The sequence below is a fragment of the Tachyglossus aculeatus genome, chromosome 4 (assembly GCF_015852505.1).
Source record: "Tachyglossus aculeatus isolate mTacAcu1 chromosome 4, mTacAcu1.pri, whole genome shotgun sequence".
Taxonomy (NCBI): Eukaryota; Metazoa; Chordata; class Mammalia; order Monotremata; family Tachyglossidae; genus Tachyglossus; species Tachyglossus aculeatus.
The window spans coordinates 66405247-66420906 of NC_052069.1; the positions used below are offsets into that span (position 1 = coordinate 66405247).

Sequence of the window (15660 nt, forward strand, 5' to 3'; positions counted from 1 at the left end):
CCGGGAGTCAAAGGACCTGGGTTCTAATCCTGACTCTGCCACATGTCTGGTGTGTGACCTTGGGCAAGACACTCCACTTCTCTGTGCCTCAGTTCCATCATATGCAAAACGGGGATTCAATACTTCAGCGCTTAGAACAGTGCTTGGCACATAGTAAGTGCTTAACAAATACCCTAATTATTATTGGTATTACTTGTTCTCCTTTCTACTTAGATTGTGAGCCCCATATGGGACTTCATTAACTTGAAACTACCATAGCGCTTGGCACATAGTAAATGTTTAACAAATACCCTAATTATTCATTATTATTAATCCTAATCTCCTTGGGTCATACCTTAAGCACTTTGTGATCGTTTTTGTTATGGGGTTATCCATTTTTGTTCTATCAGGGGTAGCAACAGTAGGAGAACAGTGCTTTGCACACAGTAAGCGCTTAATAAAATGCCATCATTATTAGTAGCAGTATGCCCCAGTTATCTCATCTGTAAAATGGGGATGGAGACTGTGAGCCCTGTGTGGAACACGGACTGTGTTCAACCTGATTTGCTTGTATCCACCCCAATGCTTAATGCAGTGCTTGGTTTATTGTAAGTTGGTTGGTTTATAGTACTTTATAGCATTACTATATATTACTATATATATTATTATAGTATTGCTATAGTATTATAGTTTATAGTATTACTTGGTTTATAGTAAGCACTTAAATATCACAATTATTACTATTAATGTTACTGCACTATATGTATATATACAATAGCATTTGTTAAGCACTTATGTGCAAAGCACTGTTCTAAGCATTGGGAAGGATACAAGGTGATCAGGTTGTCCCACGTGGGGCTCACAGTCTTAATCCCCATTTTACAGATGAGGTAACTGAGGCACAGAGAAGTTAAGTGACTTGCCCAAAGTCACACAGCTGACAATCGGTGGAGCGGGATTAGAACCCATGACCTCTGACTCCCGAGCCTGTGCTCTTTCCACTGAGCCGTGCTGCCATACTAGGTAGTGGGGAAAATACAATTGAAAGAAGAGAAACGTTCACTATCTACAAAGAGTTTACTCTCTAGCAGAGGCAACAGACATAAAACAGAATCATCAGAATGCTCTTGTATCCACTGCATGTTTGCAATTTGGGATTGCCTCTCTCTCAAACTAGACTGTAAGTCTCCCGAAGGCAGGGACCATATCTTTTATAATAATAATTGTGGCATTTGTTAAGCGCTTACTATGTGCCAGGCACTCTAATAAGCAAATTGGGTTGGACACAGACCCTGTCCCACACAGCGTTCACAGTCTCAATCCTCATTTTACAGATGAGGTAACTGAGGCCCAGAGAAGTGAAGTAATTTGCCCAAGGTCACACAGCAGACAAAATAGGGGAGCCGGGATTAGAAACCATGTCCTTCTGACTCCTGTGCTCTAGCCACTTACACCTTTTAACTAAATTTTCCCAAGTGCCTAGTTCATCTCTCTGTTCTTGGGTATTGAGTAAGCACCCCATACTTATTGATGGGCAGCTGCCAGAAGTCTAGATCCTCCCATTACAGCCGTGATCCCTCTTATAATAATAATGATGGTGGCATTTGTTAAGTGCTTACTATGTGCCAAGCACTGTTCTAAGCACTGGGGGGATACAATTCAATGAGGTTGTCCCACATGGGGCTCACAGTCTTCATCCCCATTTTACAGATGGGGTAACTGAGGCCCAGAGAAGTTAAGTGCCTTGCCCAAAGTCACACAGCAGACAAGTGGCAGAGTCGGGATTAGAACCCATGACCTCTGACTCCCAAGCTTGTGCTCTTTCACACTGAGCCACACTGCTTCTCTTATCTCCAGTGACTTTTCTACAAACACAACCTCCCATCTTGACTTTCACCTCCTAGCCCTGGGAGCCAAAGGGACTTGACAGTCTAAAGAGCTCAGCACTGAATTCAAAATAACAACAAAAAAAAATTCCACCACCATCAACCTCTTTTTTTTGTTAATGGTATTTGTTAAGTGCTTACTATGTGCCAAGCACTGCATACTTGCATAGCAAAGACAATCTGAAGTTGGCTAGAACTCCCTCCACTAGACTGTAATCTCTTTGTGGGCAGAGAGCGTGTCTACTTATGGATAAATTGTAATCCATCAATCAAAGGTACTTATCAAGTGCTTACTGGGTGCAGAGCACTGTACTAAGCATTTGGTACAGCAATAAACAGCATTTTACTGCTGGTACAACAGCAATAAACAGCTGGTACAACAACATACAACAATAAACAGACATAATATCTGCCCACAGCAAGCTTACAATCTAAAGGGGGGGTGACAAACATTACTACAACTGAGTAATCTACAATAGACAATTTATAGATGAGGTAATTGAGGCACAGAGAAGTTAAGTGACTTGCCCAAAGTCACACAGCTGACAATCGGTGGTGCGGGATAAGAGCCCATGACCTCTGACTCCCGAGTCTGTGCTCAGATCAATCAATTTATAGATTGGTTTATGGATTTATTGTATTCTCCCAAGCAGTACAGCGTTCTGCTCACAGTAAGTTCTCAATAAATGATTCCTTTATGGTATTTGTTAAATACTAACTATGAGTCAAGCACTAAGCGCTGCAGTAGATACCAGATAATAAGGTAGGATGAAGTCTCTGTCCCACAAAAGACTCACAGTCTGTTTGAGGGAGGGCGACTGATTGACTTAGTACAATTTGGGTCATTTGCTGTAAACCAAAAGGAAACTCGGAAAATAGGGACTGCAGCTCTGTCTGCTTGTTTTCTTCACCTTGGCCTGTTCTTAAAGGAAAACTGTCGTTTCTTGGCTGTTATTATTAATGGTACTGCATTTTATATGTATATATATATATATATATATACACACATACAATGGCATTAATAGCATTTTATATATATATTGTATATATATGCATATATATACAATATACAATATATATACAATATATATATATTGTATATATATTATATATATATATATATACAATAGCATTAACCCGAGGGAAACCAGAGCTGGTCCAAACTCTCCAAGTTTTGCTGGGACTGGTGAGGGAGAAGGTCGAGCAGAAAAGCAGCGTGTCTCAGTGGAAAGAGCACGGACTTGGAAGTCAGAGGTGGTGGGTTCTAATCCCGCCTCTGCCACTGGTCAGCTGTGTGATTTTGGGCAAGTCACTTCACTTCTCTGAGCCTCGGTTACCTCAACTGTAAAATGGGGCTGAAGACTGTGAGCCCCACATGGGACAACCTGATCACCTTGTAACCCCCCCCATTCATTCATTCAATCTTATTTATTGAGCGCTTACTGTGTGCAGAGCACTGTACTAAGCGCTTGGGAAGCCCACTGTTGGGTAGGGACTGTCTCTATATGTTACCAACTTGTACTTCCCAAGCGCTTAGTACAGTGCTCTGCACACAGTAAGCGCTCAATAAATACGATTGATTGATTGATTGGAAAGTGCAAGTTGGCAACATATACACCTTATATACACATATACAACAGTCACACCTTTTAGACTGTGAGCCCACTATTGGGTAGGGACTGTCTCTATATGTTGCCAACTTGTACTTCCCAAGCGCTTAGTACAGTGCTCTGCACACAGTAAGCGCTCAATAAATATGATTGATGATAGAGACGGTCTCTACCCAACAGCGAGCACTTAGAACAGCGCTTCACACGTAGTAAGCGCTTAACACATGCCATCATTATTATTATTATTATTATTATTATTATTATTATCATTATCATTAAAAAGAAGGGGTCTCGGATATCAGACCATTTTTCAGATGAGGAAACTGAGGCACAGAGAAGCCAAGTGACTTGCCCAAGGTCACCCGGCATTAAAGTGATGCGTGGCTTAGTGGATAGAGCACAGGCCTGAGAGTCAGAGGATCTGAGTTCTAATCCCGGCTCTGCCACGTCTACTGTGTGACTCAGGGCAAGTCACTTAACTTCTCTGGGCCTCAGTTACATCATCTGGAAAATGTACGTATGACGGGGACTGTGTCCAACCCAGTAACCTTGCACCTATCCCAGCGCTTAGTACAGTGCCAAGCACATAGTAAGCACTTCACAAATAAGGGCAATTACTATTATTAAGTGATGGAGTCGGGACTAGAACCCAGGTCTGTGTTCTTTCCACTGTGCCACGATGCTGCTTTGGACGAGAAAAAAAGTCCCGGTTCTACATATGATGAGCTTAGTTTACGCTACATTCTTGTTTGAGGCCCTGCTACAGCTTCCTATTCTTCTGGGAAATCCTTTCCAAGAACAGCAGCCATAAATTTCTCCTCAGGCCAGTTGTTCCCCTACAGATAGCCAGAACAGCGAGAGATTGTTTTGGTGCCGCCTTGATTTAAATCTAGATTTATTTTAATATTTCTGAAGTGAAGCACATAATCTTTTATAGTCACAGCCAATCCTTCTTGCGTTAGCAAAGAAAATATTTTCAGAGGCACCTGGTTTCCTTCTGCAGACACGAATTCGGTTGGAGGTAACAGTCGTGCATTTTATATGCCGCATATGGGAAAGGCAAGTTAAGGATGATCAGCTAGGAAAAGGTTCTTTGGCATTGATTTCTTTGGGTGGGAGAGGGTAATTACTTTTCAAATCTGACTGATTTACGTATGTGTAGCCAATCTGAGACCTTGCATAGGAGAAAATGTGACCTCTTCCTCACCCAAGGCCAACTGTATAAAGGAGATATTTTCCAAAGTGGAAATATTCTTAAAAAATTAACCTTTTCTGTGCTTCAGGAATTCTGCAGGGTTTTTTTTTTTGTGGTGTTTACTAAGTGCTTACTACGTGCCAGGCACTTTACTAAGCGCGGGGTCAGCATGGCTCAGCCCGGGCTTTGGAGTCAGAGGTCATGGGTTTGAATTCCGGCTCCGCTACTTGTCAGCTGTGTGACTTTGGGCAAGTCACTTCACTTCTCTGTTCCCTCATCTGTAAAATGGGGATGAAGACTGTGAGCCCCCCGTGGGACAACCTGATCACCTTGTAACCTCCCCAGCGCTTAGAACAGTGCTTTGCACAAAGTAAGCGCTTACTAAAATGTCATTATTATTATCCGCCTTCTAGACTGTGAACCTGCTGTTGGGTAGGGACCGTCTGTATATGTTGCCAACTTGTAATTCCCAAGCACTTAGTACAGTGCTGTGCACATAGTACACGCTCAATAAATACGATTGAATGAAAGAGTGCTTTAAAGCCAATGGTGAGGAGTTTTCGTTTGATACAGAGGTGGATGGGCAACCACTGGAGATTTCTGAGGAGTCGGGTGACATAATAATATTAACAATAATAATAATAATGACATTTGTCATCCTGTTGGGACCAACAGGATTTGGTGACGGATTGACAATGTGGGTTGAATGAGAGAGAGGAGTCAAGGATAACAGCACAGCTCAGTGGAAAGAGCCCGGGCTTTGGAGTCAGAGGTCATGGGTTCAAATCCTGGCTCTGCCACTTAGCTGTGTGACTTTGGGCAAGTCACTTCACTTCTCTGGGCCTCAGTTCTCTCATCTGTAAAATGGGGATGAAGACTGTGAGCCCCTCGTGGGACAACCTGATTACCTTGTATCTACCCCAGTACTTAGAACAGTGCTTTGCACATAGTAAGCGCTTAACAAATACCAAGATTATTATTATTATTATTATTATTATAACGGCACTTGAGCAGAGCGCCCAGGGCCCCTGCTTCTGGCCACTCTGGACCTCACCGCCACCCCAATCCCCAGGATCCGAACCCCGCTCCTCCCCACACCCCCTCCATCCCCACCAGAGATAGCACTCAACAAATACCACTGATCGATTGATTGAGAGGGTCGCTCTTCAACTTCCTCCTTTTCAGACCCCTAGAGTCAATCAGTCAGTCATACCTAATGAGCGCTTAATGTGCTCGGGGCACTGTACTAAGAGTCAATACCGAAGAGAAGCAGCGGGGCTCAGTGAAAAGAGCCTGGGCTTTGGAGTTATTCATTCATTCATTCAATCAATCGTACTTATTGAGCGCTTACTGTGTGCAGACCACTGTACTAAGCGCTTGGGAAGTACAATCAATCAATCATATTTATTGAGCGCTTACTGTGTGCAGAGCACTGTACTAAGCGCTTGGGAAGTACAAGTACAAGTTGGCAACATATAGAGATGGTCCCTACCCAACAGTGGGCTCACAGTTTAGACGGGGGAGACAGAGAATAAAACAAAACATTTTAACAAAATAAAATAAATAGAATAAATATGTACAAATAAAATAAATAGAGTAATAAATCCGTACAAACATATATACATATATACAGGTCCTGTGGGGAGGGGAAGGAGGTAAGGCGGGGAATGGAGAGGAGGAGGAGGGGGAGAGGAAGGAGGGGGCTCAGAATGGGAAGGCTGGTCATGGGTTCAAACCCCGGCTCTGCCAACTGTGTGGCTTTGGGCAAGCCACTTAACTTCTCTGTGCCTCAGTTACCTCATCTGTAAAAATGGGGATGAAGACTGTGAGTCCCCGTGGGCCAACCTGATCACCTTGTAACCTCCCCAGCACTTGGAACAGTGCTTGGCACATAGTAAGCGCTTAATAAATGCCATCAAAAAAATTAATTAATGATGGCGTTTGGTATTTGTTAAGCGCTTACTATGTGCCATGCACTGTTCTAAGCGCTAAGCTAGAAGCACTGTTCTAAGAGATAATCAGGTTGAGCACCTCAGGGGGCTCACAATTTCAACCCCCATTTTACAGATGAGGTAAGAAAGAAGTAAAAGCTCCACCTTTCCACCTCTGGCAGTCCCCCCACCTCCACCCGAGGGTCCAAGACCCAAACAGAGGCTTGGGGCGTCCTGAACGACCATACCAATTTAGACAGACCCCCACTGGCCCGGGCCGCCCGATCCAAAGGTTTATCGTGACCATGCAGTCTAATGGTCAATATGTTGCCAACTTGTACTTCCCAAGCGCTTAGTACAGTGCTCTGCACACAGTAAGCGCTCAATAAATACGATTGAATGAATGAAATCCAACGGAACGTAAGGAACAGCGCCTTGCCCGTGATGGATTCGTTCATTTGTATTTATTGAGCGCTTATTGTGTGTACAGCACTGTACGAAGTGCTTCGCAAAAGAAGCAGCGTGGCTTAGTGGAAAGAGCATGGGCTTGGGTGAATTGTACTTTCCAAGTGCACAGCACTGTTCTAAGCGCTGGGGAGGTTACAAGGTGATCAGGTTGTCCCACGGGGGGGGGCTCACAGTTTTAATCCCCATTTTACAGATGAGGTAACTGAGGCACATGGAAGTTAAGTGACTTGCCCAAAGTCACACAGTTGACACATCTGTAAAATGGGGATTAAGGCTGTGAGCCCCATGTGGGACAACCTGATCACCTTGTAACCTCCCCAGCGCTTAGAACAGTGCTTTGCACATAGTAAGCGCTTAATCAATGCCATCATTATTATTAAGTGGGAGAGCTGGGATTTGAATCCATGACCTCTGACTCCAAAGCCTGTACTCTTTCCACTGAGCCATGCGTAAGTGCTTACTAAATGCCATTATTATTATTATTATTATTATTATTATTATATGCAAGCGGAGAGCACCCTACCGGTGCTCTTCCAGAGCCCAGCTTGCTCCATCCAAGTGCTCCAGGCCCCATCATCATCATCATCAATCATATTTATTGAGTGCTTACTGTGTGCAGAGCACTGTACTAAACGCTTGGGAAGTACAAATTGGCAACATATAGAGACAGTCCCTACCCAACAGTGGGCTCACAGTCTAAAAGGGGGAGACAAAACCAAACATACTAATAAAATAAATAGAATAGATATGTACAAGTAAAATAAATAAATAAATAGAGTAATAAATATGTACAAACATATATCCATATATACAGGTGCTGTGGGGAAGGGAAGGAGGTAAGATGGGGGGGATGGAGAGGGGGACGAGGGGGAGAGGAAGGAAGGGGCTCAGTCTGGGAAGGCCTCCTGGAGGAGGTGAGCTCTCAGTAGGGCCTTGAAGGGAGGAAGAGAGCGAGCTTGGCGGTTGAGCAGAGGGAGGGCATTCCAGGCCCCAGAACAGAGAGGCAGACTTACCCGACTTGGGGTTGCAGAGGACCGGCGGGCTACTGCTCAGGGTGGGGCTACTGCTGAAATAGCCGCTGCTGCCACAGCTGCTCATGCTGCTCCTCCTCACAGCCGACACGATCTTGATCTCCTTGCTGGGGCTCACTGGACAGACCACAGAGCAAATCGGGGAGCGAAGCAGGAAATAATAATAATCATTTTGGTATTTGTTAAGCGCTTATAATAATAATAATGATGATGATGATGGCATTTGTTAAGCACTTACTATGTGCACAGCACTGTTCCTGGGGGGGGTTACAAGTGATCAAGTTGTCCCACGTGGGGCTCACAGTCTTCATCCAAGCTTATAATAATAATAATGATGATGGCATTTGTTAAGCACTTACTATGTGCAGAGCACTGTTCCTGGGGGGATTACAAGGTGATCAAGTTGTACCACGTGGGGCTTACAGTCTTCATCCAAGAGAGCCAAGCTAGCTCTCTTCCTCCCTTCAAGGCCCTACTGAGAGCTCACCTCCTCCAGGAGGCCTTCCCAGACTGAGCCCCTTCCTTCCTCTCCCCCATCCCCCCCGCCTTACCTCCTTCCCTTCCCCACAGCACCTGTATATATGTATATATGTTTGTACCTATTTATTACTCTATTTATTTATTTATTTTACTTGCACATAGCTATTCTATTTATTTCATTTTGTTAATATGTTTGGTTTTGTTCTCTGTCTCCCCCTTCTAGACTGTGAGCCCACTGTTGGGTAGGGACCATCTCTAGATGTTGCCGACTTGGACTTCCAAAGCTCTTAGTACAGTGCTCTGCACACAGTAAGTGCTCAGTAAATACGATTGATTGATTGATTATTTATTTATTTTACTTGTACATAGCTATTCTATTTATTTTACTTTGTTAATATGTTTTGTTCTCTGTCTCCCCCTTCTAGACTGTGAGCCCACTGTTGGGTAGGGACTGTCTCTAGATGTTGTCAACTTGGACTTCCCAAGCGTTTAGTACAGTCCTCTGCACACAGTAAGCGCTCAATAAATACGATTGATTGATTCATCCCCATTTTACAGATGAGGGAACTGAGGCTCAGAGAAGTTAAGTGAGCTGCCCAAGGTCACACAGAAGACATGTGGTGGAGCCGGGGTTCGAACCCATGACCTCTGACTCCAATGCCCGGGCTCTTTCCACTGAACCACACATATTATGTGCCAAGCTCATAGAACAAGCACTGTTCTAAGAAAGCAATGTGGCTTAGAGGTTAGAGCCCAGGCCCAGGAGTTTAAGGACCGCGCTTCTAATCCCGGCTCCGCCATGTGTCGGCTGCATGACCTTGGGCAAGTCACTTCACATCTCTGTGCCTTTCTTGCCTCATCTGTAAAATGGGGATGGAGATTGTGAGCTCCTTGTGGGACAGGGACTGTGCTCAACCTGATTATCTCTTAGAACAGTGCTTGGCGCGTAGTAAGCGCTTAACAAATTACCATTATTATTATTTATTCTTTCATCTAACCCAGTGCTTAGAACAGCGCCTTCTGTCACAGTCTTCTAGACTGTGAGCCCGCTGTTGGGTAGGGACTGTCTCTATACGTTGCCATCTTGTACTTCCCAAGCGCTTAGTACAGTGCCCTGCACACAGTAAGCGCTCAATAAATACGATTGAATGAATGAATGAATGGCACATAGTAAGTGCTCAGCAAATACCATAGAGAAACAACAAAAAGACCCCACAAACTTACAGTCTAGTGGCAAAAGGTGATGGGCTGAATGGACTGGCCTATTTTCTGCCTGTGCTGGAGCTCATTGCTTAGTAATAATAATAATGATGGCATTTATTAAGCACTTACTATGTGCAAAGCACTGTTCTAAGTGCTGGGGAGGTTACAAGGTGATCAGGTTGTCCCTCGGGGGGCTCACAGTTTTAATCCCCATTTTCCAGATGAGGTAACTGAGGCACAGAGAAGTGAAGTGACTTGCCCAAAGTCACACAGCTGACACTTGGTGGAGCTGGGGCTTGAACCCATGACCTCCGACTCCAAAGCCCGGGCTCTTTCCACTGAGCCACGCTGCTTCTCTTATTTAGTAGTAAATAATAATAATGATGATGGCATTTGTTAAGCACTTACTAAGTGCCAAGCACTGTTCTAAGCACTGGGGCAAACAGGTTATTCAACATGGGGCTCACAGTCTTATACTAATACTAATAATACTAATTATGGTATTTGTTAAGCACTTACTATGTGCCAAGCACTGCTCTAAGCGCTGGGGTAGATACAAGGTAAACAGGTTGTTCCACATGGGGCTCACAGTCTTATAATTCATTCATTCATTCAATCATATTCATTGAGCACTTACTGTGTGCAGAGCACTGTACTAAGCGCGATGGTCCCTACCCAACAGTGGGCTCACAGTCTAGAAGGGGGAGACAGAGAACAAAACAAAACATATTAACAAAATAAAAAAAGTGGAATAAATATGTACAAGTAAAATAAATAGAGTAATAAATACGTACAAATATATACATATACACAGGTGCTGTGGGGAAGGGAAGGAGGTAAGCGCTTAGAACAGTGCTTTGCACATAGTAAGTACTTAATAAATGCCATCATTATTATTATTATTATAGGTAAGGTGGGGGGGATGGAGAGGGGGAGGAATAATAATAATACTATATAATAATACTAATAATACTAATTATGGTATTTGTTAAGCGCTTACTATGTGCCAAGCACTGTTCTAAGCACTGGGGTAGATACAAGGTAAGCAGGTTGTCCCACGTGGGGCTCACGTTCCCTCAGTTGTAAAATGGGGATTAAAAATTCCTCCCTCCCACGGAGACTGCGAGTCCCATGTAGGACAGGGGCTGTGTCCAAATTGATTCAACCTGAGAAGCAGCATGGCTCAGTGGAAAGAGTCTGGGCTTTGGAGTCAGAGGTCATGGGTTCAAATCCTGCCTCCGCCACTTATCAGCTGTGTGACTTTGGGCAAGTCACTTCACTTCTCTGGGCCTCAGTTCCCTCATCGGTAAAATGGGGATGAAGACTGTGAGCCCCTTGTGGGGCAATCTGATCACCTTGTATCTCCCCCAGCACTTAGAACAGTGCTTTGCACATAGTAAGTGCTTAATAAATGCTATTATTATTATTATTATTGTTATGCATTTATATCTTCTCCAGCACTTAGAAGCTGAGCTCCAGGAGCTCAGCTCCACGCTGAGAAACAGTGTGGCTCAGTGGAAAGCACCCGGGCTTTGGAGTCAGAGGTCATGGGTTCAAATCCCAGCTCCGCCAATTGTCCGCTGTGTGACTTTGGGCAAGTCACTTAACTTCTCTGTGCCTCAGTTCCCTCATCGGTAAAATGGGGATTGAGACTGTGAGCCCCGTGTGGGACAACCTGATCACCTTGTAACCTCCCCAGCGCTTAGAACAGTGCTTTGCACATAGTAAGCGCTTAATAAATACCATCATTATTATTATTAAGGAGCAGCTCAGTTTGGGGCTGGTAGGTGGGGCCAGTGTGAACTTGTGAGTAGGTGAGTGTGAATGTGTGAACCTGTGTGAGTGACTTGATTCATTCATTCAATTGTATTTATTGAGCGTTTACTGTGTGCAGACCACCTTACTAAGCGCTTGGAAAGTACAATTCAGCAATAAAGAGAGACAATCCCTGCCCACACCGGGTTTACATGAGTGCCATGAGCTTTTGGGTGGGGCCTGTCCACCATGTCTGTCAATCAATCAATCGTATTTATTGAGCGCTTACTGTGTGCAGAACACTGTACTAAGCACTTGGGAAGTACAAGTTGGCGACATGTAGAGACAGTCCCTACCCAACAGTGGGGCTCTGTGGGGAGAGGGTGTCTCCTCCCTAAAGTACTAGGAATTGTGGTATGGTATTTGTTAAGCACTTACTATGTGCTGAGCACTGGAGTAGATAATCAGGCCCCACATGGGGCTCACTGTCTAAGTAGGAGGGAGAATCAATCAATCAATCGTATTTATTGAGCGCTTACTGTGTGCAGAGCACTGTACTAAGCGCTTGGGAAGTCCAAGTTGGCAACATATAGAGACGGTCCCTACCCTACAGTGGGCTCACAGTTGAGAACAGCTACTGAATCCAGGAGAAGCAGCGTGGTTTCATGGAAAGAGCACAGATTTGGGAGTCAGAGGTCATGGGTTCTAATCCCTGCTCCGCCACTTGTCAGCTGTGTGACTTTGGGCAAGTCACTTAACTTCTCTGTGCCTCAGTTACCTCATCTGTAAAATGGGAATTAAGACTGTGAGCCCCACGTGGGGCAACCTGATAGCCTTGAATCTATCCCAGCGCTTAGAACCGTGCTTGGCACATAGTAAGCGCTTAAAGAATACCATAATTATAACTATTATTATTTTGTTGATGAGAGAACTGGGCATAGAGAAGTTGTGACTTGTCCAAGGTCACACTGCGGTGATGCTGCAATGAGAAGCAGGGTGGCTCAGTGGAAAGAGCACAGGCTTTGGAGTCAGAGGTCATGGGTTCAAATCCCAGATCTGCCCATTGTCAGCTGTGTAATTTTGGTCACAACTTCTCTGTGCCTCAGTTCCCTCATCTGTAAAATGGGGATTAAGACTGTGAGCCCCTCGTGGGACAACCTGATCACCTTGTAACCTCTCCAGCGCTTAGAACAGTGCTTTGCACATAGTAAGTGCTTAATAAATGCCATTATTATTATTATTATTATTATGAGAACGCGGGTTCTCTGCCTCCGAGGCTCAGTACTCTTTCCATTAGGCCATGCTGCTACTCAGGACTGTACGAATTCTCCAGAACCTCCTCCTCCTCCAGACTTTAAGATCACTGTGGGCTGGTATATAATAATAATGATCGCATTTATTAAGCACCTACTATGTGCACACAGTAAGCGCTCAATAAATACGATTGATTGATCGATTGATTGCAAAGCACTGTTCTAAGTGCTGGGGTAGATACAAGGTAATTGGGGGGGCCCACGCAGGGCTCACAGTCTTCATCCCCATTTTACAGATGAGGTAACTGAGGTCCCGAGAAGTGAAACGTTTTGCCCAAAGTCACACAGCGGAGCCGGGATTAGAACGCACGACCTCTGACTCCCAAACCCGGGCTCTTTCCACTGAGCCACGCTGCTTCTGTAATAATAATGATGGCATTTGTTAAGCGCTTACTATTTGTGAAGCACTGTTCTAAGCCCTGGGAGGATACAAGGTGATCAGGTTGTCCCACGAGGGGCTCACAGTCTTAATTCCCATTTCACAGATGAGGTAGCTGAGGCCCAAAGAAGTTAAGTGACTTGCTCGAAGTCACACAGCTGATAATTGGCAGAGCTGGGATTAGAACCCACGACTTCGGGCTCCCAAGCCCCTGCTCTTTCCACTGAGCCAAGAGGGATCATGTCTACTAACTACAGTATTGTACTAAGCACTGTACTAAGCACTTGATAGAGTACAGCAGAACAATAAACAGTTAGCACTCAATAAATACCACCGATTTGTTTGACTAAGACTTGGCTTTCCTGATAACACTCAGCGTCCTCCTGGTCAACCACCTTCTGACTCCCAGGGCCGAGCTCTATTTATTCATTCATTCAATCGTATTTATTGAGCGCTTACTGTGTGCAGAGCACTATACTAAGCGCTTGGGAGGTACAAGTTGGCAACATATAGAGACGGTCCCTACCCAACAACGGGCTCACAGTCTATCCACTAGGCCATACTGCTTCCCTGTCTTTCTTATGGAGAGGGAGTGTGTCTACTCCTTCATTAGTAACTCTGTCGGGAACCTAAGTTTTATCAATCGATCAATCAATCGTATTTATTGAGCGCTTACTGTGTGCAGAGCACTGTACTAGGCGCTTGGGAAGTACAAGTTGGCAACATATAGAGACAGTCCCTACCCAACAGTGGGCTCACAGTCTAAAAGAATTATAAGCGCTTAGTACAGTGCTCTGCACACAGTAATCGCTCAATAAATTCGACTGAATGAATCTTTTACTGCAGCAGCACTCCACTCCCACAACCCACGTTTTCACTATAGACTGTAAGCTCCTTGTGGGCAGGGAATGTGATCGGTTTATTATTCTATTGTACCCTCCCAAGCGCTTAGTACAGTGTTCTGCACACAGTAAGCGCTCAATAAATTCGACTGAATGAATCTTTTACTGCAGCAGCACTCCAATCAATCAATCAATCGTATTTATTGAGCGCTTACTGTGTGCAGAGCACTGTACTAAGCGCTTGGGAAGGACAAGTAGGCAACATATAGAGACAGTCCCTACCCAACAGCGGGCTCACAGTCTAAAAGGGGGAGACAGAGAACAAAACCAAACATACTAACAATATAAAATAAATAGAATAGAGATGTACAGGCAAAATAAATAAATAAATAAATAAATAAATAAGTACAAACATATATACATATATACTCCACTCTCCCACAACCCACAACCCACGTTTTCACTATAGACTGTAAGCTCCTTGTGGGCAGCGAATGTGATTGGTTTATTATTCTATTGTACTCTCCCAAGCGCTTGGTACAGTGTTCTGCACACAGTAAGCTCTCAATAAATACAACTGAATGAATGATAAAAAGGTATGGGGGGAAACTGGTGAATTTCTTTTGACAAACGTCTGGATACCCAATGATGTTATGCCAAAATCAATAAATCGATGGCCCACAGTGCTTACTGTGTGCAGGGTACTGTACTAAGCGCTTGGGAAAGTACAATGTAACAGAGTTGGTGGATGTTTTTCCAAAAGAAACTGCTGTATGAGCACATGAGGTATGAGATAAAGCAAACCTCAGAAAAGTACACCCTTTACTACCGGAGGTCTGATTGTATTTTTTCCAGGCTTTGTGCAGAGAACTCTACTGGCTAGTTGAGACAGTACAATAAAAACAGTAATAACAATAATTTTGGCATTTGCTAAGCGCTTATCATGTGCAAAGCACTGTTCAGGATACAAAGTAATCAGGTTGTCCCATGTGGGGCTCACAGTCTTACTCCCCATTTTACAGATGAGGTAACTGAGACCCAGAGAAGTGAAGTGACTTGCCCAAAGTCACCCAGCTGACAAGTGGCGGAGCTGGGATTTGAACCCATGACCTCTGAATCCCAAGCCCGGGCTCTTCCCACTGAGCCACGCTGCTTCTCTAGACAGTAGACAGTCACTGCCCTAGAGGAATGTTTAACAAATAGGAATGAGTAAAAACAAAACAGAGACAAGTGACAAAAGAAAAGTACCCTTTATAATCAGAAAATAAATCAATTTATGCTATGTATTGAGCACATACTGTGTGCAGAGCACTGTACTAATTGTTTAGGAGAGCTCATTACGAGAATTAGCAGACACAAACCTTAAATCCTGAAGGAGTTTACCAATAAACAGTGTGCACTGGGATATAGTAGAGTCAGTCAGTAGTATTTATTGAGCACTTACTGTGTGCAGAGCACTATACTAAGTGCTTGGTAGAGTACAATATAACAGACACATTCCCTGCCCACAATAAGCTAATCAGATTGTACACAGTCTCTATCCCATATAATAATAATGATGGCATTTGTTAAGCGCTTACTACGTGCA

The 15660-nt window shown here is 44.1% G+C and overlaps 1 protein-coding gene across 1 annotated transcript in view; it reads right to left on the bottom strand.

The window, feature by feature from the left end:
• The window catches only part of DEPTOR (DEP domain containing MTOR interacting protein), a 190034-nt gene that overhangs the window by 23518 nt on the left and 150856 nt on the right, over window positions 1–15660 (bottom strand). The window contains exon 6 of the mRNA XM_038745872.1: window positions 8083–8217. Within this exon, the coding sequence (XP_038601800.1) occupies window positions 8083–8217 (135 nt within the window). The remainder of the gene's footprint in view (window positions 1–8082; window positions 8218–15660) is intronic.